The 25,738-nt window shown below is 41.0% G+C and overlaps 1 protein-coding gene across 1 annotated transcript in view; it reads right to left on the bottom strand.

The window, feature by feature from the left end:
• Positions 1-25,738, bottom strand: part of CNTNAP5 (contactin associated protein family member 5) — an 876,147-nt gene that overhangs the window by 395,324 nt on the left and 455,085 nt on the right. The window contains exon 8 of the mRNA XM_016949649.3: positions 14,725-14,989. Coding sequence (XP_016805138.3) covers positions 14,725-14,989 — 265 coding nt within the window. The remainder of the gene's footprint in view (positions 1-14,724; positions 14,990-25,738) is intronic.

The raw sequence follows: 25,738 nt of genomic DNA, 5'->3' as shown, positions 1-25,738 counted from the left end.
AAGATTCATCCATGTAGCATGAATCAGTACTTTTTTTTTTTTTTTTCTTTTTGCGGCCCAGGCTAAAGTACACTTTGAGGCCCAGGCTAAAGTACAGTGGCATGATCTTGGCTCACTGCAACCTCCGCCTCCTGGGTTCAAGCGATTCTCCTGGCTCAGCCTCCTGAGTAGCTGGGATTACAGGCACCCGCCACCACGCCAGGGTAATTTTTTTGTATTTTTAGTAGAGACGGGGTTTCATCACGTTGGCCAGGCTGGTCTTGAACTCCTGACCTCAAGTGATCCACCCACCTCAGCCTCCCAAAGCGATAGGATTACAGGCATGAGCTACCACACCTGGTCAATTAAGTATGTTTTTATGGTTGATGGATATGTGAATTGTTTCCACCTGGGGCACCATTAAGAATAATGCTGCTATGAACATTTGTGTACACATTTCTGTATGAACATGTTTTCAATACTCTTAGGTGTGCATATAGAATTGGAATTGCTCAGTCATAGGGCAATTCCATATTTAACCCTTTGAGGAACTTCCAGAATTTTTCCAAAGTGGCTACACTACTTTACATTCCCACCAAATGACTTCGCTTTTAACAATACCAATTTCAAACTTTAGTTCTGTTCTTTTGTGAATCACCTAGCTTCTGAAAATAATTAAATGAAAATTCAACTTTTGTTTCTCAGGATGTCTACTTACGTCAGAAATTAGAATTCTAGTCAACTGTTATTACTTTGATATATCTTTCTAGATAAAACAAAAAATAGTTACAGAGCATATAATATGTCTTTTAAAATGCTTTTGATAATGAGATCTCCACAGCCCTTTATAGCTCACACTTGATGAAACTGAGACTCAGAACAGTTAAGAGATATTCTAAGGTCCTAAATTTGTTTTACAAGAGTAGGGTTTGGGGTTAAAGTGGGATTCCTCAACACTGGCCCTGGGTATTCTGGACTGGCTTAGTATTTGTTAGGAGTAGGTGTCTTGTGGTATACCTCCTGTGTCAGATGTGCAGCAGCACCCCTGCTCACTAGATGGTAATAACAACCCCCATCACCATCACAACCCTCCATCATCACAACACAACCTTCCATTATAAACATCATCACCCTCCATCACCAACACCACAACCCCTCTTCACCAATACCACAACCCTCCATCACCAACACCACAACCCCCCATCATCAACACCGTTAGGAACAATCATCAAAACCACAATACTCCATTACCAACACCACAACCCATCATCAACACTGTTAGGAACAATCATCAAAACCACAATACTCCATTACCAACACCACAACCCCCCATAAGCAACAACACAACCTTCCATCACTAACAACACAAGCCCCCATCACCAACACCAAAACCCTCCATCACCAACACCACAACCCCCATCACCACCACAACCCTCCATCACCAACACCACAACCCTCCATCACCAACACTACAACCCTCCATCATCAACACCACAACCCCTCTTCACCAACACCACAACCCTCCGTCACCAACACCACAATCCTCCATCACCAACACCACAACCCTCCATCACCAACACCACAACCCTCTGTCACCAACACCACAATCCTCCATCACCAACACCACAACCCTCCATCACCAACACTACAACCCTCCATCACCAACACCACAAAGAACGATCATCAAAACCACAACTCTCCATTACCAACACCACAACCTCCCATGAGCAACAACACAACCTTCCATTACCAACACCACAAGCTCCTATCACCAACACCACAACCCTCCGTCACCTACAACACAACCCCTCTTTACCAACACCATAACCCTCCATCACCAACACTATAACCCTCCATCATCAACACCACAACCCTCCATCACCACCACAACCCTCCATCACCAACACCACAACCCTCATCACCACCACCACACCTCATCACCAACATTACAATCTCCCATCACCAATACCACAACCCTCCACCACCAACACCACAACCCTCCACCACCACCACCACAGTACTCCATCACCAATACCACAATGCTCCATCACCAACACCACAGCACTCCATCACCAATACCACAACCTTCCATCATAAATGCCACAACCTTCCATTACCAACAGCAAAACCCCATCACCAACACCACAACCCCATCACCAACACCACAAATCCCCATCACCAACAGCACATTTTTTCACCATGTGGGGGAGGGGTGGGCTAAAAGGTGAGTTTGGTGGGAATGGAAATCTTCCCTTGGCTCAGAACCATTGAGTTAAAGAAATAATTTTGAGGTTGCAGAGCCTTGACACACTCTTGTACTCTGGCTCTCAATTGTACCTCTCTCTCTCTTTCTCTCTAACCCCACCAATTCCTCCATAAAATTTCTAACAGATCTTTGCACTTCAATTGTCACCATATTTTGACATCTTTTTTTATGTTCTGAAGACAAAATAAAAAGCAAGATCATAATCAATGTTGCAAGGTGTCAATGAACCTTTGTAACCAAGTGGCTGTTCAGGGACCTTAAGTGTCAGCTGTGACTACCCTAGGCCATGACAGCCACACACAAGAGCAAAAAGACAGCCCAAACCAGATCATAGTCCCCAAAGACTGTTTCCAACCCTGGAGATAACTTGTTACAGATTTCCTTGACGGCTTTATTTACCTGTTATTCCTTGCTCAAGTGCGTGACACTTAAAAATTTCCGGAAATTTAGACAGATTTCTTAATATCTCTAAACCTATTACATCATCTGTAAAATGGAAACAAAATTGATTGGCTTGACTTGAAAGTTTCTAGGCTTTATCTTCCCCAGAAAACTCAATTCAATGGCCTTTCTATGTCCTCTCATACATGCTCTTATTTAACAATTCGAAGGTAGCTGTCAACTTTTGTTGACTGTCTCACAGTCAACTTTTGTGAGAATAAAGTAGGCAATATATGAATAATTGAATAAGGAAGTCTGAAAATGTCAGTTACATAGTAGAAGAGTATATTACGATTACTAGTACCATTATGCTACAATTTAGAGCCCGAGTTATGTTTTCCTGGCACACTGTTTATCCATCAGCTATCAAATTCTATTAACTTTTCCCTACTTATGGTAGATTGAGTTCACATATGCCTTCAAATTCCCTCTCTTATTTTTGTTCTACTCCTTATCCCTGAAGCTGGAAATTTCTTTAGTGGTCCCCCTCTTTTCCCAGCCTCCTGTCTCTTTCTGATAGAGGACACCTTGCTAGATCCAACTACCTAAAGAGCAAGGTTATCATGGACCTCACAGCAAATACCCCTCCACTGGGTCATGGAGCCCAGAGAATGAAAATCACACGGCTTAGTTGGACAATCTACTCTTTCTCTAACCAAGTCTCCCTCTGTCTTTTCAGGCTATTTTCCAAAATCCTTACAAGAATTCCCTGCTCCAGCTGGACCATGTGTTCATTATGCTCCAAGTAAATATACTTAGTGAATTGGGGCTTCCATACCCAGCCTCTGCTCCACCTATATGCTACCCTTACCATTTCCTGCTATCAAAATCCATCCCCCAATCTTCCAAGGCCAAGTTTTCGTGTCAGCAAATTCTTTCCTAAACTGTACAGACAGAGAACATATGTTTTATTACATTCTATCACAGCCAGCTAGCACAGTGCAGGGCATATAAAACGTGATGAATGATTGATTGATTGAATAAATTAGTAAGTTAATAAATCAGGAAATGAATGAAGCAGGTTTTCCTTGACTAGACTAGTGCAGGGTGATTTCTCTTTCTAAATTCCTATAGCATCCACTGTCTGATCTATTTATTTAGCTCATAATATTTACTGCCTTGTGGTATTAATTAACAATCCGTCCATGTAAGTCTCCTCTTCCCAGTGGGATAACAGGTACCTGGGGGTCAGAGTCTGAGTCACGTTTTGGGACACCCCCCCGCTCTGCCCCAGTATCAGCAGGGCAGCATTCTGCCCTCTCCAAGGCTCATTGATGGATTCAGCATCAGACCAACTGAATCTCCACTGCCAAGTGTCAGAAGCAGGCCCTCACGTGAGCATTAGCCATAAATCACGGGTTAAACCTTTCCTAGTCATTTAATGCCTGGCTCATATTTCAAGGTAACCTGGATCCTGAAAATCCTTGATCGATGCATAAAGGGAAAACATCTGGCTTTGCCATCCGCTAGGGTCTGTTAGGAACTCATGATGCATTTGTGGTTGATGGTGAAAGTGTGGTTTCCTTAGTAGACTTGAATGCTGAGGTCAAACATCCACACGCTAACCATTAAGCTAAACTCAAGAGAGTTATTTCCCTATTCTCTCCAAGATACAGCACAAACTCTGGGGTCCCTGACCAAAACTCTGCTTCATCTTTTGCCCTCTGGGCCCCAGGCATCTAAGCTTCCATAGTCTTACACCTCTGGTTCTCATTCTATTTCTCTTCTCTTATTACAGCAATCCTTTCCTTCCCTCCATATTTGGCCAAATTCTATTCATTCTTAAGAACCAAGCTGTGATATCCCTACCTCTAGAAAGTCTTCCCTTTCTCACCTATCCAGTTGCCTCTTCCCTGTGCTTCCCCAGTGTCCCAGGCACATGTTCTATTATTCATTAATGCCTCTTTACTGTCTCTTCCAACCATGCCTATGAGCTCCTGGAAGGCAGTGCCTCCTTCCCAGGTTCAACCACAGTACCCAGTGCAGAGTAGATACTCCAAAAGTTTCCTAAAGCCAATGAGAGGAACTTTAAGTTATATGAGAAAATTGTCAAAGTAAAAAATATAAAAGAAAAAGGGAAGTGATAGCAGGTTTGACAAGAAGATTAATCTATGATAAAAAAAAATTCTATCTCCTGCAGTTCCTCCTTTGAGTGAGAGACAGAGAAAAAAACAGTGAGTTAAGAAATACAATGTCTCCATTGTCATTATCCAAAACTTAAAAAGCTGAAGACGCCCAAGAAATCACTACTTTGGTAAACATTTCCAACCTTTGCTTGGTATCTTAAAGTTCAGGCAATTGCATTTCTCAGTTTTCCGTAACACGAAATGCTTCATCATGTTACTATCTTCTGAAACTCGAACTCTGTGCTTGTTGTGACATCATGTTACTATCTTCTGAAACTCAAACCAGACAGCTTGTTGTGACAGTCACAGCCCTGTGGCTATCCACTTTTTTGCCCTTGCTAATGGGATTTTCTCATTAATATTATCTTAGCTCAAATACCGAGGCATTAATGACAACTTAATTGAAGCAGAGGATGAAGCTTGCAGCCTCGTCATGTTTACTTGATGTGCAGATGGTGGCTAGCTACAAATGGCTTCTATGAGAAAGGGCAATATTTGGGGATCAGCTCTGTTAACTGCAGGGCTGTAGCCTATAACTACCTGGCTGCCAGCATTCCACAGAGTGAGCACTTCCATCCTGCACGATGCAGCTCTCCAGGCCATCTCCCTACCTCTGGGAGCTCCCCTGCCCTTTACCTAATTAGTACTCCCCCTGAGTATAACTCATTCCTGGGTTTGACACATTATGCGGCATATAATTGTTGTAACAGGACTGTTTGTTAAAAATCACTACTAACTCTTCTTTCCCTGTTAAAATTCTATCTTTCAGAACTGTTTTAGAGGTCAACTCCACTAGTGTATTCACGCGTGTGGCAAATAGTTATGGAAGACGTGTGGTAAGCAAGGTGTTGGACCAAGGCTTGGGCAAATAATGTACTTGTTTCCATGGTTGCTTACATTCTAGTGATGAGAAGGGCATTGGTCAACAATTAAATAGACATATTAATATACATTGCATGAGCTGAATCGTGTCCCTGCAAAATGCGTATGTTAAAGTCCCAACACCTAATACCTAAAAACACAATTGTATTTGGAGACAGGATCTTTAAAAAGGTAATTATGGTAAAATAAGTTTCCATATGTTTGGTGTCCTTATGAGCAGAAGCTATTTGAACACAGACATGCACAGAGAAAAGACCATGTGAAGACAGAAAAAGACAACCATCTGCAAGCAAAGAGAGAAGCCCTCAGAAGAAATCAATCCTGCCAACATCTGGATCCTGAATTTGTAGCCTCCAAAACTGAGAAAATATATTTCTGTTGTTTAAGACACTTAGACTGTGATATTTTCTTATAGCAGCCTGAGCAGATGAATACATACATATACATACTTAGTAACAAACGTTAAAAAGAAGAAAACCAAAGAAACAAGGCACCTGGCCTGCCTTGGAAAGGTTTCTTGAGAAAATATCAATTGAGATTAAATTCTGAAAGCTAAGGGTGTCATGTTGACCATAGCTACAGGATGACATATTTTATTTAATGTAAATGTAGTCAATGCTCAATAATCATCAGAAAAAACATTCATTATGGCTGTTGATCTGAGAATCTCATCATATTTCAAGCTAGAGAAAGAACAAGCCAGTCACAGAAGTCTACTGGCTATAGAAAATTAACTGATAAAAAGGATGGCTTAAATGTTTTTTACATTTTTGTTTGTTTGTTTGTTTGTTTTGGAACACCTTATCTCTAACTAATACTGTTCAAGGAATTATCGAAAGAGTGAAATGTTATAAGGTGGTTGAGGAAATATGATAAACACTATTGCTTGCTCCTAGGAATTAAATGGGATGCGCTGAGATGGCATCTCCGATAAGCCATTTGCCTTGACTATAGACACTTTTTCATGGTATTTTCTTGGTTTCTGGCTCTTTGCTGGCCATGTCACCTTTTGTCCAGAGATTTTGTCTGTCCCAGGTGATCAGCTTTCACCTTTTGCCTTTTCAGCTAATAATGAGCAAGTGGTGCCAGCTGCCAGGGTCAGATCTCTTAGTTTGGATTCCCCCCCGCCGCCCTTCTGGATTTCATTTTACTGTGCCAAAACCATGTCTTTAAAATGTAGACTTACTCTTTAATCCCGAAAATCCCAGGCTGAGTTTGATGCCTCTGGTGACATCAGGGCAGTACACTGTGCATCTAGGAAGCTCTGGGGAGAAGATGCTTTAATGGAATTCAAAGTGGGCTCTCTGCCTGCCTCACTGCTGCTTGCTTTGCCTTCTGAAGAGATGTTCACATATACCAACCGTTAGCTATAAGAAAGCCGGTCCCACAGCCAAAGACCCTTGCCGTGTCTCTGCCTGGATTTCTCTCTGCAGGAAATAGCTTCAGTACCTACAACTAATATTGTTCCTCTACTAACATAGGTTGAAGACCTAATATATTTTGTTAACCCTCCTACCAACATAGATGTGCGCACACACACACATATATACATTTAAGGAAGGTTGCAAAAAAAAAAAAACCCTATTCAGGTTTAGATATTTGTCTCCTAATTCTCTACAGGTTGTGAAGAGTCATAGCATAACCTTTTTAAGACCATGCAAGCAACTCATCCACAAAAATCATGGTATCAAATAGGCTTAGTTTACTTTTCTGACTCCACAAAGTGCACCAGAGTTTTGGGAGTTGGGTAGCATGACCTCTGGCAAGGGGCTTGGCCCTGGGTACTCCCAATCATTCAGGACCATTTATGCCAGTTTCAAAAGAAGAGCCTTGGGTTGATGATTTCTTTGAAGATAATAAGGGGTGGGTTGGCCTATTGTTTTCTCTCAAGAAATCATGAATAGTGCTGGAGGGAGCATCCATGATTCTAGACTGATCCTCTCCTTCAGCAAATGAGGACAGTGAGGCTAACGGAACAAGACTTACTCATGTCCTACATCTGATTAGAGCACAGGTAGGCTGACGCACAACCACTGAAGCCTGAGTTCAAGCTCTTTGGCCAGACTGGCTGACATTTTGAGAAGCACTACAAAAAACAAAAACAAACAAACAAACGAAAACTTAAGCTAAAACTCCATGCCTGTTTCTTTCGATTCTCCTTGCCTTGTATTTTCCCATCGGAAAAATAAAAATAACATTGAAATGTCAGATCCCTTTCAGATAATTAGAGTGGTGCCGGTTTTCTCTTAAGATTGCTTATGATTTCATATGACGTTCAAAACAGTCTGCCCTATTCCTCCTAAGAAAACAAACCAGGTGGTCTCCTTTACCTTTATAAAATGTCCTGTTTTCTTAGTAATTCAGGTTGTTTTGAAAAATACTAAACTCCATTCTAAGCATCTCCATAAAAGCCTTTAAAACGGCAACCACATCCTTCATTAAAAATAGAACATGATATCTATTGCTCAATGAAAGGGTATGGAGTTTGAGAGAGCCTCATGACCACATGACCATGTGAGAGGTCCTCATGGCACTTGGTACCTTATGAAAAGTAAGAAAGAACTGGGAGCTTAAAATATATAAATTAGGTTATCTAGGTAGTTGCTCATTCATTGGAGAATTGCCTAAATGGATTTTCAGATAAGGTTCACAGTCCAGCAAGACTCCTAGAAGGTGTTCTCTGCTCTAGTGAAGCTCATGGCTTTCCACATGGATCAGATCTTTCAGTTTGAATTCTGAGAGATCTAATCTTGTTTCATGGGGCACGGGGAAAATTAGAATGGGAAAGCCTGCAGAAAGCAGGGCAATGTCCTTAGAAGTAGACAGGCCCTTACTGAAGTAGACCTCATGTCACTTGGCAGCATTCATCCTTAGATGATAATCCTTTTAAGGAATCAGTACTGAGCACCAAAAAAAGAGTCTGAAGAAAGTATGACCTATTTTCTCAATGAATGTTGGTGTGTGTGTGTTGATACATGGATATATATATATATACATAAAATTTACTTTTTTATTTGTTTTTTTGATGGAGTCTTGCTCTGTCACCTAGGCTGGAGTGCAGTGGCCAATGAATATTTGTGTGTGTGTGTGTGTGTGTGTGTGTGTGTGTGTGTTGACATATGGATACATACATATATATATATATGTGTGTATATATATATATAAAATTTACTTTTTTGTTTGTTTCTTAGATGGAGTCTCACTCTGTCACCTAGGCTGGAGTGCAGTGGCCAATGAATATTTGTGTGTGTGTGTGTGTGTGTGTGTTGACATATGGATACATACATATGTGTGTGTGTGTGTGTATATATATATATATATATATATATATATATATATATAAAATTTACTTTTTTGTTTGTTTCTTAGATGGAGTCTCACTCTGTCACCTAGGCTGGAGTGCAGTGGCAGGATCTTGGCTCACTGCAGTCTCTGCCTCCTGGGTTCAAGTGATTCTCCTGCCTCAGCCTCCCGAGTAGCAAGTAGCTGGGATTACAGGCATGCACCACCACACTCAACTAACTTTTGTATTTTTAGTACAGATGGGTTTCACCATGTTGGTGAGGCTGGTCTTGAACTCCTGACCTCAAGCAATCCACCCACCTCAGCCTCCTGTATTATTTACTTAATAATGTTATACAGTTAATTTTAGCTAAAGTACACAGAAGTTTATAAAGACAACAGACTTCCAATCTAGTGTGAATCCCAAGGTCTTATCCAAGTCTTATTCTTGTATAAGACCACCATGAAACTGTTTTTGAAAGACACAGCTTTAGACCTAAATAGCCACTTTCCTTAAGAGTCTTCTGTAGATTATCTATAGATGTAAAAGCAGAGGTTCTTTACATTTGAGTTATTTAAGCAATGGACAGTATGCACAATGAATATGGAGAGCAGCAGGATACTGTGTAAAGACCATGAACTTGAGAATTCTAAGGAAAAAGCTGAGGTTGAACATCACTTTGGCTACTTTAACTTAAATTCATATTCTCAGTTTCTTTCTATGTATGTTGGTATACTAACCGCCTGATAAAGTTTTATGAGTTTCTTTACAGTTTTGTATGACAAGCCCCTAGCACAATGCCTAACTGGCAGAAGATCTACAATGGCTGCTCGTTCTACTTTCACATCCCTTACAGTGAAATGAGGTCTTCTACCTTTCCTCATACATACATATATAAGGCTTGCAAAAAAAAGGAGATGACAAAAATAGAAAATAAAGAAAAATACAAGAAAGGGATTCCACTGTTGTCCTTCATCTTCCTGAAACTTCATCCCTAGAATAACTAAATTCAGATGCCTTCTATTTTGAGGATGCATTTACTTTGCAAGTCTCTCCTTGATCTTCAATGCAAAAATCCCTAAATAAGAACTACTTCCTTCCTAAAAAGCCAAGCACACTGTACAAAGCTCGGGGAACAGGGTTGAAGGTGTGAGGCATCATTGTACTGCCCTTTCCAAAGGAATTACCTTCTCTTTTAGATCCAGGATGTTAGAACTAGTCTCAAATAAACCTTTGATTATCTGCATTCTCTGACCCATTGGGGACATACCAAGTGTCAAGTATAGCCCCGTTGACTCTCAAAAATTATTGGAACAATTGTCATTATTTTTTCATTGTTCATATGAGATTTTCATCTTCTTATAAAGCCAATATGAGCTCAAGTACTTTGAAAGCAAGTTTCCTCAGAAATGTAAGGAAAGAGAAAACTGTTTTTGTTTGATTATTTGTTAGTTCTTCCTCCTCCCAGATGGGAAAATCGAAGAATACACAAAACCTTGATCCTTTTCTAAAAAACATTAAGTTCAAATTTTCCAAAAACATAGAAATTCTCCTTAGGAGAGAATTATACAAGAGTTTTTGAAACTCTGGTTGCACATTTTAAAAACTTCTTTTTGCTTATTTCAGTTTCTGAGAGGTGGGTCTGAAATAACTGATGATTTGTTCCCTTTCTGCAGCTGGGTAAGGTGGCAGCTCTTACCAGGCTCTCTTTCAGTCATAAATGCATTTTAATGGACTGACATGCGCTTAATAATACAGACAGCACCTGGATTTTTAAGAGCAATGTGCTGCCAGGGCCTTCCTTCTATTAAAACTTCATTTTTGACCTGAGGCCTACAAGTCTCCGTACTCAAAAACATCTCACCGATTAGAGAGAAACAGCTTAATGCCAGCTCACGTTTTTCTTTTTCAAATAAGGAGGATTGCGGTTTAACTTTTATAATTTGGAACATGAAAAAATATTACAATTCTAAGTGATTAACTCACCTCCATTACTGGAAATCTAATAAATTTTATAAAAATCGTCTGACTGCACAAATTCATTCTTAACTTTTATGACTCTGTAGAAAGAGGCCCCTTCTAGCTGTATCTCTTGAGTCAGCACGGAAGGAAGAAAAATGTGTTAAATAGCTACTCAACACTTTGTTCAGTATTTGAGATATACTACCTCATTTAATTGCCAGCACCAACATAATTTTTTTTATCTCTTGTGATAGGCAATCTCTAAGATGATCCTGGATAATCTGTGCCTGCTAATATCCAAGCCCTGATGTCATCCCCTCCATTTGGACACAAGCTGGGCATATTTACCTGCTTCTAAGGAATAGAATATGACAGAAGTGATGAGATGCCATTTTCAATATTAGATTATAAAAAGACTGCGGCTTCTATTTGGGTGCTTTTTCTCACTCACCCTTGGCAGCCTTCTGGAGAGGCTCATGAGGAAGCTTGTGAAAGAAACTAAAATATTTCACCTGAAAATGTACTTCTTTGACATATTTTGAGAGGGCTGTTCCAAAAGAAGTAGCCCTGCAAAGCTGTCTTTTGTGGGGGACTTGCATCTGTAGAGAAAACCTGCATTGCTACAACAAGGCTTTCTGTGAGGCTCTCCCTTGTATGGATCGAGGACTGAGAGTCTAAACATTTAAAAGTCTGAAAAAAACATTTGTCATTTATTCTCTCTAAGGGCAGATACCTGTATGGCTTCACCTACATTTTAAGACCACCTTGGTAAACAGAACCTCCTCTTCTCTCCCCTCAATTACCTGTCTTGCCATCATAACCGGATTTACTACCATACCTGTTTTTTGTTGTTGTTTTTGTTGTTGTTTTGTTTTTTTGAGATGGGATCTCATTTTGCCACCCAAGCTGGAGTGCAGTGGCGTCATTATGCCTCACTGCAGCCTCGGCCTCCCTGGGCTCAGCTGATCCTCCTACCTGAGCCTGCCGAGTAGCTGGTACTACAGGCATGCACCCACATGCCCGGCTAATTTTCAGTTTTTTGTAAAGATGGGGTTTTGCCATGTTACTCAGGCTGATTTTGAACTTCTGGGCTCATGAAATCTGCCCTCCTTGGCCTCTCAAAGTGGTAGGATTACAGGTGTGAGCCACCGTGCCTGGCCCATAACATGATTTTGGCCATGCTCTAAACCCTGGTTCTTTCTATAATCTCAAGGTGATATAAAAGCATCAACCATCCGCCATTTCTTTGGGCTTTTATATTTTGTATGTCGTTGTGACTCCTGTGTGCATGTAATAAAATGTGTGTGCATTTTTTCCTGTTAATTTGTCTGTAATTCATTTCTTTTATAGACTCAAGTTATTCTCAAATAACTTGAGGGTAAAAATGTAAACTTCCCTACATGTGGAAGTGGATTTTCTGAGGCCTTCCTGAGCACATGAGTGAGTGCAGAAGCAGATCTTCCTCCACTGAACCTTGCCATGGCTTCAGTCCCCACTGGCAATTCAATTGTGACCTTATGGGAGACTCTGAGCCAGTCACCCAGCCAAGTTGTCCCTGGATTTCTGATCCACAGAAACTGAGACATAATAAAAAAAGTTTTCAACCATTAAATATTGCTGTCACTTGATATGCAACTATAGATAACTAATACAATTCAGTTTGCATATGAGACAAAGTTTATCCAGAGCCACAGGAAAGGAAGGAGAAAACATATTAATACTTTTAAACTTGACTGCCTGACATCCAGATTCAGGCCTTTCTGCTATGCTCAGGGGTTCAGTGGGCCATTTTGTTCACTATGGACATTTGAATGTCTCCCACGGTCTGACATGACCATAATTATGAGAAAAGAAAAACAGCTCAGAGCAGTCTGAACTATGTGAGTGATGCAAAGTATATTGGGCCCAGAGAGGCATGAGTATGAAACTTCAGTCACACACCCTTCCCCTGAGCTCAAGGCACCCATGCTCCAGGCAATTGTTTAAAGTCATTTTTTTTTTTTTCCTGACTACCTGCCTCACCCATTATCTTCTTGCTCCTGGAATCTGCGATACAAAGAACAATGCACAGGCAATCTTTAGCTGGTATGATTTTAATGTTAATTTCTGATAAACAACATAGAAACTGCCTCTTCTTTTTTTTTTTCTTTAAAAATCTGCTTCTAACTGCAGCTAATCAGAGCAGAGTATACATTCAGGGCAAGCTGAATCTATATTCCCACGTTGCAATACTCAAGCTTGGCCCAAATAAACTATCTACTTATATTAATATTGCCTTGGCTTCTTCCTTTTAGGTCGACAACTATTAAGTCATATCCTTTATAATTTAACTCAATTTTTGCTAATCTACTTGGATAAAAGAACCATGCAGTCCAGTTGAGAAAAAGGCATCTAAATTAAATTGTAGTATAATCCATGATGGATGTTGACCTGTGGTGAAAAGCAGAGGGAGGTTTTTATTCAGATTGTTTATTCAGGGAGACTTCTGAAAGAACTTCTTCATCGATCAGCATGCCGCAGACCAATCCCTGCCCAATCCTTGGCATGTGAGATTTGACCTCAATGAGTATTTGTCAACTTAGTAAATACACCGCTGCTTGAAGGACATCAGAGATTGGTAACATAACAGAGAATGAGAGAGAGACTTCCACTGTTTCATGTTGAAGAAACAGCAGCTGGAGGAGCCAGGGTATCCAAAATTACAATTTGTTCACCGACCTGCTGCGTATTGCTAGGCAGTAAGATCTGTAGTACATGGCAATGAATCAGTGTTTCCCAAATTTTGGCCATTTGAGGACCATTTAAAAGTTTTCCCATTCCCTGGTGCCATATGTACTAGCATTTACTCAATACATTTAAAATATATATGTATACATAAATATTTTTTAAATGGTTTTAAATTTACTGATTTTTACTTGAAATAGAATTTAGGGGTTATACAAACTTCCATGGTAATGTGGTTTAAGAGGAGAGTATAGACTTGGAAGTCAGGCAAATTCAGGATAAATTCCCAGCTCCATCACTTAGGAACGTGGAATTTTGAAGTGATTGCCATGACTTCTGATTTCCTCATTTATTAAGTGTAAAATAGTAACTTCCTTCTGTGAGCATGGTGAAGATTCCATATGATACATGCCATGTTTATAGAGAACCTAGCAGAGAGTTCTATAAATGGTCTAGATTATGCTAAATACTCCCAGGTAAGAATTCTTATTCCCATCTTTCCAATGAGACTGCTAAGAGACTAAGAAATTTAAGCACTTAGCCAAAGTTGACATAGCTAATTATAAATTCACTTTTTGTTTTGTTTCCTACTAAGAAAAAAAAATGCTGGCCAGGCACAGTGGCTCAGGCCTATAATCCCAGCACTGTGAGAGCCCAAGGCGGGCGGATCACAAGGTCAAGAGATGCAGACCATCCTGGCCAACATGGTGAAACCCCGTCTCTACTAAAAATAAAAAAAAATTAGCTGGGTGTGGTGGTGTGCATCTGTAGTCCCAGCTACTCAGGAGGCTGAGGCAGGAGAATCACTTGAACCCAGGAGGCGGAGGTTGCAGTGAGCTGAGATCGAGCCACTGCACTCCAGCCTGGGGACAGCAAGACTCCATCTTCAAAAAAAAAAAAAAAAAAAAAAAAAATGCTGCCTCTTCAGACTTGGAGTACATTTGTGAATACTGGGCTAACCCATATCCCTGAGATTTGGATTCTGTATGTTTTTGTCAGGACCTCAACCTTTGTCGACTTGGATAAACAAGAAGCTGATCCAGAGTGTCAGCAGACAGTACCTGTGAGGATTTCAGCTACGCGTTCTGTCATTTTCTGAATCACGAGTCTCAGGATTCCACCCTCCAGGCTCAGCAGCAGGGTTCCCGAGCCCTCAGACAGCTCTGTGGACAGAAGCAGACCATCCTTGTTCCATGTTCGAAACTGGAAACTCACTGAGAGCCCATCAATTTGGGGGGTGCCGGGCAGCAGCAAATAGCTGCCGCTGGAGTTGACAAATGTGATGGGCACAATCTGTGGTTCGGAGCAGGAAAAAGTGACATTGCCCTGGAAAACAATAAAAATCAAACATATAAAAGCCATTTTTTATTCTGCAATCTGACAGCTGATATAAACAACCACCTGGAGCTGACCTTAATTTCAGGATCATTCCACATTCAGCAGCAAGATCTTAAAGAAGAAAAAAATGTCAGCTTTGCTCAGACACACTCACAAGATCGTTTTCCGTTCATTTGTTAAGGATCACAATGCTATCTGCAAAGAGGGCCATCTGAGAGTCCCAGAAGGAAGGGGGATGGAAGTATCCACACTTTCTAAGGGGCGTAAAAATAATTACATTTACTCATTATATAAATACCTATGGCAAGTCAACTATGTGCCAAGCTCACAATGTGGAACGTGCTAAAAAAGGGATAGATACTAGCTCCAGCGGGAGCCGGACAGGAGAAATAACTGGACAAGCATAGGTTATGCGAGGGAAAACAAAACAAAGGAAGGAATTAGGAAAGGGGTGGAGTGGGGGTAACTCGACTAGCATTTTCAGCAAAGGCTTGAAGAAATTAGCAAAACAGCATCCCTATGAAATTCCAGGGAAACTGCCATTTCTAAGTAGTTCGTGGGACAGGAGGGTCCGGGTAGCATAAAGGAGGTAAGTCTGGAAAGGTGAAGAGAGGCAGAGCTTGAAAGCCCTCTGATGCTTCCTGAATAGTTTTCATTCAAACTTAGAAACAGTGCAGTGACATGGGCCATATATTTAACTTAGTAAAAGTATTTTCAATAACATAGATGAGGAGTAGATGAGAGGACTGGTCATGGGGAATATTAAGTGTGCATTGAACCCAAAAGAAGAGTAAGAAGATTATTCTTTGCACAGCAAAAAAAAAAAAAAAAAAAAAAAAAAAAAAGGTAAGGATCCCACAAGGGGAACGCCCTAACCTGAATGGCTACCTGAATTTAACTTTGCACAGAAGTGGCCAGGTGGCAGAGTTAGATACGTAGCACAGTTCTCAGTTCCAGAGCAGGGTAGTGGTTTGATTCCAAAAGCCTCTACCTGGAAGAACATCCATGGGTCCCAACCATGTTTGTTTATGATAGTCTCGTATTCTTGAAAATGAATAACAGTCCCCAAACTTCTACCAGTAGCACATTTCTAATGATTCATCCATCAGTCACACTGCTATGAGCATATTATTGCATGAATCATTTGTTGTAGTTGTTTAGATGTTTTCTTCCCTTCAGGCTAGATCCTCACAAGTTAATTAATGTGTCAAAGGGTAAGGCCCTTGATATCCGTCAAGCAATCACCCACAGTATATATCACCCCACTGTGCTAGGCAATAGGATAGGCACTTACATACATATCTTGTGAATTCTGCACAACAATGCCATAATGTATTATTTTCTTCATTTAAAGGATGCACAAACCAGACTTAGAATAAATAACTTAGCAAAAGCCATGTGCCTAGTTAGCAGGAAACATGGGAGACAAACCCATGTTTGTCTAACTTGGAGGCTTTTGCTTTTAGCCACCATCTCTGATACCTCCATCCTCTGCACTGAGTGCTACCATTTAAAAAAAAAATCCAACTTGCTCTTGGTATCTCACAGTTGTTTTAATTTGCATTTTTGGATCTCTGGTAAATTCCCTTTCAAGAATAAAAACATCACCAATGATGGCCAACTCATTGTGGTAGGGCTGTCTTTTGGAAGAAGCCAAATCACAAATGCTCTGCAGAGAAGCTAGGAAGTAGTAATAACTTTTATTTATCTTTTCCTTTCCTGAGGTCAGTATCATTTTTGTAAAAACAAATCTGCCAGAACACAGCTGCATTCAAAGTCTGAGGTTGTGTAGAGTGGGAATGTTCACAAAGATGAAGAAGGCAAAGGCATAGGAGGTTGCAAAAGTATCCCCTTTCCAGGAGTTATCTAAAACCCAGTTTAGCTTCACCCAAGCCCTCTTCTGAGTGTTCTCTGGATCACAGCCATGGAAGGCGGCTTCAGGACAGTGGAGGAGTAGAGGACCTGAGATTCTTTCCTTATTTGATCAGTTTGCTCACATCTGACCAGAGGCCTGGCTCTCTTTCCTCAGTCTCCCTTCATTTCATTGTTTAATGGGCCCAACTTCTTGAGCACAATACAGGGTTGCTCAGAATCTAAGGAGTTCCTGGATTGGTTCTCCAGAGCAAGGGCTTTAAATAAATGCTTTCAGAGATTGTCACTATTAAGATAAGGTTGTGAGTGGGGATGCACACCTAGCTCAACAGAAAGCAGGAAAACTTTGAAATGCACTGGGATATGCTTTCCGTCCTTGGACAGCTCCCTCGCTCACCTTAGGCCAGCTTCTCTCTCCCTTCCCCCGATTCCCTTCACACTTCCCTCTATCATTCTTGCCCCTGTGAAGCCACTCCAGCTATCTAAAACTTCTTTGTCTTTAGCTCATGCCTCTACTGTATTCTCTAAGGGCAAATCGAAAGGCAAGTAGGAGAGAAAATATGTGGGTGGACGGGAAATTCCTTCTACACAGAATCTGACCCAGCTCTCTGGGCTCACGTGAGTGTTGGCAGTTCAGTTTCCTGTCACATAGCTGCTGTGTGCCACTATTCTGACAGTCCTGTCTCAGCTGTGCTTACTGCTGACAGAAATGACATACAGTGTTGAGGGCCATCGGTGTCACCCCTATTCACCAAAGTGAGGAGAAAAAAGAAAAATGAGCTGCATGTAAAAATGCTACTTTTGAAATCAACATGGACTGACCATTTTCAGTAGTGCCATTTGTGTCTCCAGAATCTGTCTCAAGACGGCATTTGAGGAAGTTCCCACCGGCCATTTAGAAAAGCCATGTGAGAAGACATTACTTTAGAATTGTGTCAAAGGAGACATGGCAAATGGTCAGTGGCCTATATTCTACCCTGTATATCTTTTAATCTCTTTCTCAAATATCATTCCTCCTATTCCCGAGAAGGAAGTTTCATTCCCCAAAGCCCATTTGTCCCTCTGTATGTTTAATTCCATTCAAGATTTCAACATTCATTCAAGATTTTTCAAGCATTATAAAATTGTGCTAAGCACAGGGATTAGTTAATTGTACACATAAATGTGACCGGATCCTTTGCATGCTGTAGTAATTAAATTCACTTTATGTACTTACTCTAATTTACTGTAATTGGTACAAAGTATGCCTGGCAAGGAAGGATGCATTGATCAAACCTTCAAGGTAAAACCACTGGCCTTGACCTCATAAGTGAGATTGAAAGGAAGTCAGTGAGCTGCCATGGGTCCTTTTTTAACTCCCTATATCTTATAAGAACTCCAGGGTCTTTCATTGTCCAAAAAGGAAGTCAGTCTTCAAGGAAGGAAGGAAATCCTTGGGGTCTGAGTGCTTTTCCTTACCACACCCCCAAAGCTCCAGTTGAACCGTGGACTCCTCTGTCTGACTGTGACTGCTGTTCCAGATGATAATGAGACCACCCCAGGGCAGCAACTGCCACAAGTCACTGGTCCCTCCAAGTGTAGGTCTCCTATTGTTCCTAAGATGGTAGTTCTTAGTGCCCTATATTTTCACTGTCATACATGCCCCTTCTCGAACAGCCAAGATGTTCAGAAGTGCTGGGCCAAAGATGGAGTAGACATTTGCCCCTAGGGATCCCCAAACAATGTCTGTTTTTTCTGGCAAAAGACTCTTTCCTTGATCTAACTCTAGCCAGGCTCCTCTGAGTCCTCCCTTGTACTAGGTGTGATGTTGGGCTCTGTCCATGTCCCATTTTTTCCAGTTTTAGCAAGAATTCTGCAGAGTTCAGTATACCAAAACCTCCCACCTTGGTCTGACCTCCTTGGATATATTATCACACTTGTCTGCCTTCAACAAAGCTCCTGTTGGGCTAGTTTAGCAAAGAAGTACCCTACCTCTAAGTAATTTTCCATTCCCTGACCCCCACCCTACTCCTTGGCTATAAATCCCCACTTTTCTTTATTGTATTCAGAGCTGAGCCCAATCTTTCCTGCTACTATAAAACCCCATTTAGTAGCCCCCGTTATCTTCTCTAACAATTGTAAAGAATATTGTTTTTTCAACACTTCTCTAGAGACCCACTACAGTCTTTCCTTGGTCAGCTCGACTGTGCCATGAGGTGCCCGGATTAAACATTATTTCTGGGTGTGGCCCTGTGTGTTTCCGGATGAGATTAGTATTAAAATTGGTGGACTTGGCAAAGTACAGTGCCCTCCCCAATGTGGGTGGGTATCATCCACTCCGTTGAGGGCATAGAGTAAAATGCACAGGAAGGAGGAATTTGTACTTTTTTGTTTCCTTCCTCCCGGCTCGATCAGAAAATTTCATCTCGTCTTCTCCAGCGTTCAGGCTGGGATTTACACCTTCTGGTACTCAGGCCTTCAAATACAGACCAGCACTGACTTTCCTGGGTCTGCAGATCATGGGACTTCCCAGACTCTGTAGTCCAGTGAGCCAATTTTTCATTATAAATCTCAATCTCTCTTTCAAATCTATTTCTCTTTCATATATGTATTCCACATATATAGAGATCCTGGCCCTACTTTTCTGGAGAACACTGATTAATACCAATAACAATGTGGGAGAGTGAGAAAAGAAAACAGATCTATGAGAAATTTGCCGGTACAATTGATAGAAAGTGTTGACTGAGGAAGGTGCTGGAGGGGCAAGTGTGGTTCCCATTCTTCTCTGAGAGTACAATGGATTTCAAACAGGAAAGCACAGATGGTTGCTGACTACTGATAGACCATCACCTCCCTTGGATTGTGTCCCTCGTCATTGGCACTACCCTCACTAGAGTGAAGAGACACAGTAACAGCAAAGCTGTCCTCTAGACATACATTGTGCCTTCCTTCCTCCACCAGGCATGACCTCTTCATTCCTCTGCACCCTCCATCCCCACTTTTGCCCTGCAGGGCCCAGTAAGCCTTCTGGGCTTGCCCAAGCCCAGACCTTTCCTGACATCCATCCCACAGTGGCTGCCTTCTCCATGGGCTTCCAGTCGTGTGTGCTACCTGTGGAAATCTATTATGTTTCTTATACTGCCTTGTAATAATTAGCTACTTTTTGATAACTGCCCATGCCTTACACAATAGGTTTACAATTTGGTATAGATCATCTTGCTCTGAATTCTGAAGGAAGTGAGAGTGTTAAATTTAGGCAGAACTAGATTCTTGTTACAAATATTTAGGGGAAAAAAAACATGCCTTTCTCTGGTCCTCATTGTTTCCTTCATGATCTGGGGAATAATAGTAGTGGGATGATTTAAGACCACATGAGACCACGTGCAACGTATCTAGCATTGCTCCTGGCTTATTGTTTCTCTCTTTTCCCAGATCTGATGCTTTTCTGGGTGGCCAGAGGTAAGTCAATTCTAGAGGCTTAGGTTTCTTTTTTGTAACCTGAGGCTATTGAGCTGGAGGGCCCTAATATTCCCACTTGTTTCTCTAACCTTGGGTATCTGAGACTGAAGACCCACATCTTTACCATCTGTCTTGTCTTTGGAGAGGATTTAGGGATCATCTGAATCATTCTGTTGTTGGCATGAGAAGTGTAACCAAGTATTTACATTTTAGAAGACTTTTTCTTTGAATGATTCAGGCTGTAAAGGGGGAAACTTAGGCCTCTTCCCTAATAATTCCTGTCTTGATGCAGGAAAGAGGCCAAGAATCACAATCCATGATAAGTATATTAAAATAAAAAGGAAGTGAGCAAAAGATGATATATTTTTACGTGTTAAAGAAATAAGAAGGCCAAGCGTGGTAGCTCACATCTGTAATCCCAGCACTTAGAACGGCTGAGGTGGGAGGATCACTTCAATCCAGGAATTTGAGATCTGCCTCGGCAACATGATGAGACCCAATCTCTATTTAAAAAGTAAATAAGAAGCCTGATATTTTAAAACACACTTACAAGAGTATAATAACCAATTGACTGATTATGCTTTCCCCTTCCCTCCCCCTCCCCAGAAACTGTAGCCTAAAATATTTTACAAAGAGAAAGCTAGATTAATGCTGAGCTGTATGAGGAACTACAATGGTTGCAACTTTCTTGCAGAAGATAAAATGGGAGAAATTATATGCAGCCACTTAGACAGGTGCCAGTTCAGGGACTATGCAATGAAAACCAGAAGCAAACCGTGAGAGAGAATGAAGTTTCTAAGCAGCGCCTTCCTTGAAGACGTATTCAGGCCATTCTGCCACCAAACCAGAAGTGTGCCATATGCTGATGGAAATCCAATAAAACCTATCCACCTAAAAGCTTTCCTCTGTCGCAGAGAAACTCATCCAAAAGGAGATATTGCAGTAATAGTGTAATTACCATGATCATCTCATGACTGATGGACAGGAGTGTCATGGCAGAAGGTTTACTTCCTCAAGACTTTTGACACAGAGAACACAGTAGTAGTTAAGTCTTTGTCATGTGACTACAGAACCAATCGAATGAATTTACACTTATCTGTTACACAGACGAACAACTTCAGAAGATGCTGCTCTGCTGATAGACACAAGGATGGAACCACTGCAGTGGTCTGAATGTGATTGTATAATAGAGAGAATAGACTGAAATGTATTGAACAGGGAGCTCAGGCCTCCATGTTAGTCAAACATTCCTAAACCTGGACTCTCGTATGTTCATTGGTCACTGGGTATTTTAGCCAGGTCTCAGCACGTGGCATAGAAACCATAATTTACTAAGCTAGAACAAGTACCTATCAGAAATGAGAAGAGAGACATTCTTAACAAATGGCTTCATTTGTACTCATTTCCTGGCTTTATGATTAAACATAATCCTTTGGTTATTTCACTTGAGGTCATTGATGTACATGAAAAACTTTAGAACTTAGCAACAAAAGACAATTCTGCTTGAATTTTCCATTTGGATGCTGGCTTTGCCTTATATTTCTGCTAGGAGTCCATCCTCTTTCAAGACTTTTACTGAATTACTTGCCAACCCTATGTTGGCTGCATAGACAATAGGTTATGCTAAAGTGAACCATCACTGTTAAATGGCTCAGAGGTGTTTCTATTAGTTGGCATTATACCTCTAGTCAAACATTGGTCAGTTATTTTGGATATTCAAGCACATTCCTTTTGGACTCCTTTCACTACCCAAAGACACCTATTACTGTTTACTATTAGTGACTCAAGCCATTTAGCTATTTTGTGGAAGACTCCAGAAAGTTGTTGGCTGCTCTGCTTTAAATGAAAACCTGAAAATAAAAAAGGTATAAATAAAAAGCATGTGAGGACCATGCAAGATCCCATGGTCTCTAGCAGATTCTCAACCAGGCTGTCACCACTGCTTCAAACACTGCTTATCAGCTCAACAGTAAAGCTCTGGTCTGACCTTGAGTCACCTGGGAAGAATAAAACAAGAATAAGGGACTACTCTTTGTTGAAAAAAGACCTGAGGTTATACATCCAGGTAGCTATGGATAGGCTACAACTGAAAGGAGAATGCATCTGAATCCAATCAGGTGACTAAGGCAGAAGCCAGAGAAAGGGGATGCATGGGTTGGTGAAGAAGATGGAAGGAAGACAGACAGTCTGCTCCCATTGAGACTCCTCTACCGTAGGGACAGTGAGGTCCTGGCACGTCCTTCATTATTCCTGAGAGGAAATAGTAAGTCAGGTGTGGCTGTCCCGCCACTCCAGGAAACTAATTTTTAAGACCTGAAGAGAATACAGCAGGACCAGCTTGAAGTTCTGCTTACCTTGGCTATTTTTCAAGTTTCTTATGTGTGACGCTTCCAAGGGTTACATTACTGTGCTGAGCTGTTATTTACAAAACTTTTTCATTGTGGGTGTTTGTTTTGTTTTTAATCATCATCTAGATGCCACAACACCCTGGTGAGTAAAAAATAAAGCTAGCAATGCAAAGCTGAGCTTCAATCATGAGGCATCAAACAAAGCCAATCAAGAATTTATAAGCTGGAGAAAATGATCTTGATCCAATCTAATTTGCGGGGAAAGATTTCAAAGCCAGTTCTTGATTTTCCAAATGAGTACAACCATTTCTAATTTGATTTGTCTGAGAACTACCAGCACTGACTGGCATGCTGTCAGCAAATGTAGGGAAAAGACTGCCCTGTGAGCTCAAGCTACCTTCCTATTCACAAACTCAGGGTGACTCGGGAATCAAATCAAGGCTCTTTTTCATTTTTGGGAAAGACAGGCTCCTTCATTTTTTTATTGACTTATTTAGCAGTTCTCTATTTAGCAGTTCTCTATTAAGCAGTTCATATGGGCCACCTTGATTCTCATGACTACGGATACAGTGAAGGAGTGAGACAGACTCAGACCCGCCCACCTAGAGCTTACATGGCAGTAGGATAAGGGTCATGGAACATGTCATCACAGCTATGACCAAGTGCCATGAGGGAGACACGTATTCTGCTGGGAGAGCATGTAACAAAGCATTGTTACAGGGCTTTATGAGGTGCCTTTGGATTTGAGCTTTGTAGGACAAGTAAGAAGGAGTGAAGTTGGGAATAGGACTTGGGTGGAGGAAGAGAAAACAGGGAAGAGAGTGAAGCTGGGAATAGGACTTGGGTGGAGGAAGAGAAAACCGGAAAGGACAAGTACTGAAAAGAAGTCCATAATACATGTTAGGAATTTAAGTGAAACTAAACAAATGGTATTACTATGGACAGGCAACATTCTGCTTCTGCCAAAGGAGGCCTTCAAGGATAAAGATCATGCACATTAGGGTTTCATTTGAGAGACATCCACGAGAGACACATTTTTAGAATTGGAAGGAAGGCCCTGCTAATGGCCATGGTGCATGGACAGGCTAGAAGATGGTGCCCTGCATGGCCTCTCCTCTGGCCTCTCAGCAGCTGCCTATGCACAGGCACCAGTAAACAGGGAACTACTAGAGCCACATGCTGCCTTTGGCCTCAGAGATGGTCTCTTGTCTTTGCTTCTTTTTTTGCCCTCCCAAATCTACTTTTTAATATCCGTTAGCAAATATGGCACAAAGCTATTTGGAACTATGAATCAAGAAGCTCAAAAATATTAATACTCCTTTTGACACTCTACTTTCACTTCTAGAAGTCTTCAGGAAATAATTTGAAATTGGACTAAGATTTACACACTGAGAACCATTATTTATAATAATACAAAACTGGGTCTGAAATTATATAAATATTTAAGTAAATTATGGTATATGTATATGAAAAATTATTTTGCCACCACTAGTAGCGATGTTTATGGCAAGCAAGAAAATTGCTTATAACATTAAATTGAACAAATAGAATACAAATTTACACATATGAATCAGGTGAAATATACCCATATAAATATGTAGGCATAGGACCATGACTAATATACTAAATAGTGACTCTTTCTGGGTGGTGGAATTATGGTAATTTTTATTTCCATACTTAAAATCTTTTGTATTTCCAATGTATTTAAAATAAAGAGGTATAGCTTTATACTAGGAGTTTCAGTTAAACAGTTTTCTGTATGTGAATTCATTTGAAGGCTTTCATGACAAAAATATTCAGGATCAGTAATTGCTATTAGGAAATTAGTGTAGATTGCTGAAAGAAATAATAGCAGGTAATCCAGGTAGGAATAGAAGCATCTAGGTTTGAAACCCGATGACTACTACTTTTCAAATGATTTCTACTTTTGCATAATTTCAGAATTGCTTGTCTCCTCTACTGCAATCTTTAGTCATGCGTCCAGTCTACTCACATAAGGCAAAAGCAACAAGTCATTATAACAGTAAGGTGTGATGGTTAAATGTAGGTGTCAACTTCACTAAATTAAGGAATACCTAAAAACCTGGTAAAGCATTATTTCTGGGTGTGTCTGAAGGTGTTTCCAGAGGAGACATGTGAGTCTGAGTGCACTAGGAGGGGAAGATCTGTCCTCAGGTTTGGCAGGCACCATCCAACCTGCTAGGGGCCTAGAGAGAACAAAAACAGAAAAAATGAACATGTTCATCTATCTGCAGGAGCTGGGATGTACTCTTCCTCTCCTGTCCTTGAACAACAACTCCAGGCGCCTCAGCCTTTGGCCTCTAGGTCTTACACTGGTGCACCCCACCCCCTTGGGTTCTCAGGCCTTTGGCCTCAGCCTGAGAGTTACACTATTGGCTTCCCTGGTTCTCCAGCCTTCAAACTTGGAGTTAGTCACGCTATAAACATCCCAGTGTCTCCAGCTTGCAAATGGCATGTTGTGAGTCCTCTCAGCCTTAACAGCCATGTGAATCATTTCCCCTACCCCCCCACCCACACACACAGGCACACACACACACACACACACACACACACACACACACACACAGAGTCTCCTATTGATTCTCTCTAGGGAACCCTTACTAACACATAAGGCTGAAGGAAGTGGAGTGTGTGTGTGTGTGTGTGTGTGTGTGTGTATTTATGGTTTTCTTTTGTCTCCAAACTACTTTTTTTAGCCCACAAACAAAACAACTTTCCACTTCACATACAAGTATATGCTGCTTTTCTAGACTAAATTCACTTTAATCAGGAAAAAATATTCTTAGCTCTGAAAATATGAGTACCTTTGTTCTTGAGTAAAAATAGAACAAATAGCAAGTGTGTGTGAAGGGAAAGTACCATCAACAAATAATGAGTATGTTATAGAAGTCAACCTCTCAATTTAATCAGTAATATTTATAACATAGGAAGGAATGTGTGTAATTATCTTCAATGAAGTACTTTTAAGTTAAAAAATTAATTAAGGCAGGATGCGGTGGCTCACTCCTGGAATCCCAGAACTTTGGGAGGCAGAGGCAGGCGGATCACGAGGTCAGGA

Source organism: Pan troglodytes, chromosome 13 (assembly GCF_028858775.2).
Source record: "Pan troglodytes isolate AG18354 chromosome 13, NHGRI_mPanTro3-v2.0_pri, whole genome shotgun sequence".
In the NCBI taxonomy this organism is placed as follows: Eukaryota; Metazoa; Chordata; class Mammalia; order Primates; family Hominidae; genus Pan; species Pan troglodytes.
This window is presented reverse-complemented; position numbering and strand designations above follow the sequence as displayed.